At 44.4% G+C, this 5,000-nt stretch overlaps 1 protein-coding gene across 3 annotated transcripts in view; it reads right to left on the bottom strand.

Annotated features, from left to right (window-relative positions):
• Positions 1-5,000, bottom strand: part of LOC310872820 (disintegrin and metalloproteinase domain-containing protein 9-like) — a 49,926-nt gene that overhangs the window by 10,553 nt on the left and 34,373 nt on the right. For all 3 annotated transcript variants that reach the window (XM_083784980.1, XM_083784979.1, XM_083784978.1), the window contains 4 exons: positions 3,678-3,759; positions 3,353-3,486; positions 1,855-2,026; positions 273-365 (listed from right to left, as the gene is read on the bottom strand). In XM_083784980.1, coding sequence (XP_083641106.1) covers positions 273-365; positions 1,855-2,026; positions 3,353-3,486; positions 3,678-3,759 — 481 coding nt within the window. The remainder of the gene's footprint in view (positions 1-272; positions 366-1,854; positions 2,027-3,352; positions 3,487-3,677; positions 3,760-5,000) is intronic.

Consider the following 5,000-nt stretch of genomic DNA (forward strand, 5'->3'; position numbering starts at 1 on the left):
CACTGTAAACGGAAGTGGAAGTGAGGCTTCATTTCCGCTTTACATTTTACTCATGATAGAGCTTCCGTTGCTCCAGACTGTATGACGGAAGCATTTACATTTTACTCATGATAGAGCCTCCGATGCTCCAGACTGTATGACGGAAGCATTTGGAAATTGCGAGAGGCAACAGTCTGGCAACGTGAGACTACTGTCGTGCTAATAATCATGATAAAGCACACACAATTGTGTAATAATGCTTAGTTTTACAATATTAATAATAGTTGAACTACCTGACACTTGTGACAGCAGACTCCGTACGCACACTGTGCTCCAGTCTTCAGCTTACAGGTCTTATATTCACAGCAGGGGTCCTTCTCACACTCCTAGAAACAAACACACACAAACACGTAAAAGTAATTAAATTGTCACTTTAGAAATGTGCAATCTTTTCTTCTTTTACTATACCGTACATATCTTGTATTTGTGTTTTGTTTTCTTTATTCATTCATAATGCCAGTATCCTTAATTGTACTGTTTTTGTCATGAATAAAATAAAATAAACTACTTTTTTAATAACAAAAAAGGAATGTGCAATTAACCTATAAACACTTATATTGTATGTAGGGATGGGTATCGTTAGGATTTTTTCGAGTCCGGTACCGATTCCGGTTCTGCTTATCGATTCCGGTTCTTAAAAAAAGCTCAATGTCAATTTGAGTATATATATAATGTACAATGAATAGTGTAACATCCTCTCCTTTATTGAGCCATTTGTGGATAATATAGTGATTATTTTAAATATAATATATTATTCTGTATTTACCCAGGGCAATAGTGTTGTAGGCTACTTCTCTTACTACTAACTACTGACAATGACAAATAAAAGCATGTCTGAGATCTGAGAGCAACACACACACACACACACACACACACACACACACACACACACACACAAAATTAGCATCGCTAATGGGGGGGGGGCATCTCCAGCCGATAGGTGAGAACGGCTTTGCCGACGTGCGAATGGTGGGATCATTGAAAACAAAGGCGGCTTGCATGCTGTGGTTTGCTAACAGAAATGTGCATGCTGCCAGAGTAGGCTATCATTTGTTGTTTTTCTTGTTTTTTCGCCACCTCTCTTCGACAGTTCGACTGCAAGCTCTAAAGTTAATTAGAGTTTAATTTAATTAATTTAGAGTCTAAACTAATTGAGCCTCTGGACCCTACGCCGTGATCACACACACACACACACACACACACACACACACACACACACACACACACACACACACACACACACACACACACACAGGCACGCATCCGAGGTGGGTTGATGTTGATTCACATGCAGATCATGCAGTGAGGCAACTCAGGCAGCAGGGCACAAGACTCCTGTCCCCTCTCTTAAAAGTTTCCTCCCATAAACTTCACTTGAAAATTACGTTTAAGAAACTTTAATAATGATGTTGCTTCAATGCTTCTCTACACAGCGCGTCTCTCTGTCTCTACACTCCTCGACAACTCCACGCAGAGAAATAGCCCCGCCTCTGCAAGCCACAAGCCCACAACGCGTCGCTGATGCAACGCGGTGTAGGCTTGTAGATCAGCTCTGTTCCCTGCGCTTCTATTAAAAGGGTAGAAAATAAATAAATAGCGTGTGACCGCGTGTCTGTGGGAACCGATAGACAGAACCGAAATTGGATTATTGTAATGGGTACCCGGTACCCAGGCACGTTCGGTTTGGTACATACTTGGTCCCGAGGTTCGGGACCCACCCCTAATTTTATGTTGGTTTGTTTGCTGTTGAGTGACAATGTTTCACATTGAGCTATTTATCTGGAGACCCCCAGTTTGGGAACCCCCCCTGCCTACCTTCTCTGAGCCGCAGTCACACTCTTCTCCCATGTCCACCAGTCTGTTTCCACAGAAGGGGGCGCTGTAGGCCTCGTCAGGCTGCGGGGCGTTGAGCAGACAGGAAGCCGCTCCCGACAGAGTCAACTTCTCAAAGTCGTCTGCACTACAACTGCTGAAGTTTCTAGAACCACTGGAGAGGAGAGAGAGAGAGAGAGAGAGAGAGAGAGAGAGAGACAGAGACAGAGAGAGAGAGAGAGAGAGAGAGAGAGAGAGACAGAGACAGAGACAGAGAGAGAGAGAGAGAGAGAGAGAGAGAGAGAGAGAGGGAGAGAGAGTGAGAGAGAGAGAGAGATTACAGGAATGTTGGGTTTGTTAGTTTGTGTGTGCGTGCGTGTGTAGTAGAGGCTGTCTATTCCCGATTCCCACAGGATTCCCACGGGATGGGATTACATTTTGTATTAATCCCGGGATTGGGACGGGATGGGAATGAAAAGTCCATGGGAATGACATCAATTAGCCTCATTATATTACCACAGATTAACCGTTCCTATTACCATAACTTTTGAATTAAAACTGCATGAAACACAGTACTCTAAAAATAACACAAAATCCATTGCCTTTCCTAATGACTCATTTATTAATTAAAAAGGATAAAAAAAAATAAAAAAAAATAAACAGGAACGGGATGGGAGTAATTTTCGAGTGGGATCGGGATAGGACGGGAGTGAAAATTCACTCTGTGCGTGTCTGTAGTGCAGTGCAGTGCAGTGCAGTGCAGTGCAGAGTAGAGTAGAGTAGAGTAGAGTAGAGTAGAGTAGAGTAGAGTAGAGTAGTGCAGTGCAGTGCAGTGCAGTGCAGAGCAGAGCAGAGCAGAGCAGAGCAGTGCAGTGCAGTGCAGTGCAGTGCAGTGTAGTGCAGTGCAGTGCAGTGCAGTGTAGTGCAGTGTAGAGTAGAGTAGTGCAGTGCAGTGCAGAGCAGTGTAGTGTAGTGTAGAGTAGTGTAGTGCAGTGCAGTGTAGAGTAGAGTAGTGCAGTGCAGAGCAGTGTAGTGTAGTGTAGAGTAGAGTAGTGCAGTGCAGTGCAGAGCAGTGTAGAGTAGAGTAGAGCAGTGCAGTGTAGTGCAGTGCAGTGCAGTGTAGTGTAGTGCAGTGTAGTGCAGTGTAGAGTAGTGCAGTGCAGTGCAGTGCAGTGCAGTGCAGAGTAGTGCAGTGCAGTGCAGAGCAGTGTAGTGTAGTGTAGTGTAGTGTAGAGTAGAGTAGTGCAGTGCAGTGCAGTGCAGTGTAGTGCAGTGCAGTGCAGAGCAGAGCAGTGTAGTGTAGTGTAGTGTAGTGTAGTGTAGTGTAGTGCAGTGCAGTGCAGTGTAGAGTAGAGTAGTGCAGTGCAGTGTAGTGTAGTGCAGTGCAGAGCAGTGTAGTGTAGAGTAGTGTAATGTAGTGCAGTGCAGTGCAGTGCAGTGCAGTGCAGTGCAGTGCAGTGCAGTGCAGTGCAGTGCAGTGCACAGCACAATGAGCACATACGTGGCTCCAGAGTTCATGATGCAGGCCTCCACAGCACAGGTACAGCCTCTGCCGTCATCGTGATGCATCCCCAGGTTGTGACCCAACTCATGAGACACGATGGAGGCGAAGGAGGGCACGTTGTTATTGGTGAACTACAGACAGACAGAGAGACATACAGACAGAGAGATACAGACAGAGAGATACAGACAGAGAGTCAGAGAGACAAATATAAACATGGAGACATGGTGTGAGGGTGGTGACAGTTTTTGATGGTTAATATGAGATTATTAACTTGTGATTTATTGCCACGTTAAGGCGATGTTAGGAACAGGAAGTGACATACGGCATTGATCCCGCCCCCATGGCTCCTGGAGCACACCGTGGAGACGAAGGCCATGCCAGCTGTTCCTCCGAAGGCCTTCTTCCTGCAACATCATCATCATCATTGACTGATTGATTATGTTTTAGTCAATAAAGAAATGCAAACAGTACAGGGTACAACAGTCAAGCCTTTGGTATGCAAAATGACTGACAGCACCGAAGAAAGACCTTGTGGTCTTGTTTCCATTCGGGTCCTATGCATTCATTCACAATCAAAAACAACAACAACAGGGGGAGGCTCGTGCATTTAAGCATTGGCTAAATGAAATGACTAGTACGCTTCATCTTGAGAGAATAAGGTATTTCCTGAGAAACAGGGAGAGACAGTTTGATGAGGTTTGGCTGCCCCTTGTCCATTACTTGAGTATAGAAACAATTAATAGACAGGATACCACTGATATGGTTGACTGTACGCCATTTTCTTTTCAGATGTTTTCCATTTTTCAAATTACTATTTTATTCTATAGTATGCGGTGTCACCGAGCAGTATGATGTTTGTCATAATGTTTGTGCAACAATTTATAATCTGTTCTCAATAAAAACCTATTTGACAAAAAAAGAAAAACAACAACAATTGAGACATCTCAGAAAATCATGAAATATATGTACAGGTGGGAGTAGGAATAAATAAATCGGATGGGGGGGGGGGGTAAAGAGGTGGGGCAATCACCTCCTCTCCTTTTGACCTGCTTACAGTGACAGGTGAATTTTCAGGCCTGTTTTAACACTAATTATGTCTTGGACGTGTATCCACGTCTTTGGAATCAATACTACGGGGTGCTAAGGACGTGTGTAGGCGTCCTTTGGTCTTTTTTGTTGAAAAAGTGCAGTGTACTCCTTGGTGTTCCGCGCATGTGCACTGCCGTTCACTTCCTTGTTTACGGCTCGTATCTCCTAATCTAGGGAGCTCTCCATGGTTTTGACCAGAAGGACAATGTTCCGTCTTCATTTCTTACTGCAGCATGCCTCTCGTTTGGAATATTAACGCTTCTAGAGAGACTTGACCAGCGTGAGGTAAGAACAGAAGATTATGCCTCCCGGATTTTTGGGGGAGTAAAATCTGCCATATCTGCTGGCACTAGTCTAGCGCCTATATTTGGAAGAATTCCCCAGCCAAAAGGTGGGAAACCAGTGATTTGCTTATTTTGAGGGCAGGGGCCAGGGCATTCCACACCTGAGTGGCAGTGCTGTGTTTTTTTCTAAAACAATAAAAAGGTTTTGGACATATAAGTTTTCCACCGGACAGTTGTTCGCAAGCTGTTAAATAGCATGTTGTTACACAGGG

Source organism: Protomyctophum parallelum (assembly GCF_964188405.1).
Source record: "Protomyctophum parallelum genome assembly, chromosome: 15".
Taxonomy (NCBI): domain Eukaryota; kingdom Metazoa; phylum Chordata; class Actinopteri; order Myctophiformes; family Myctophidae; genus Protomyctophum; species Protomyctophum parallelum.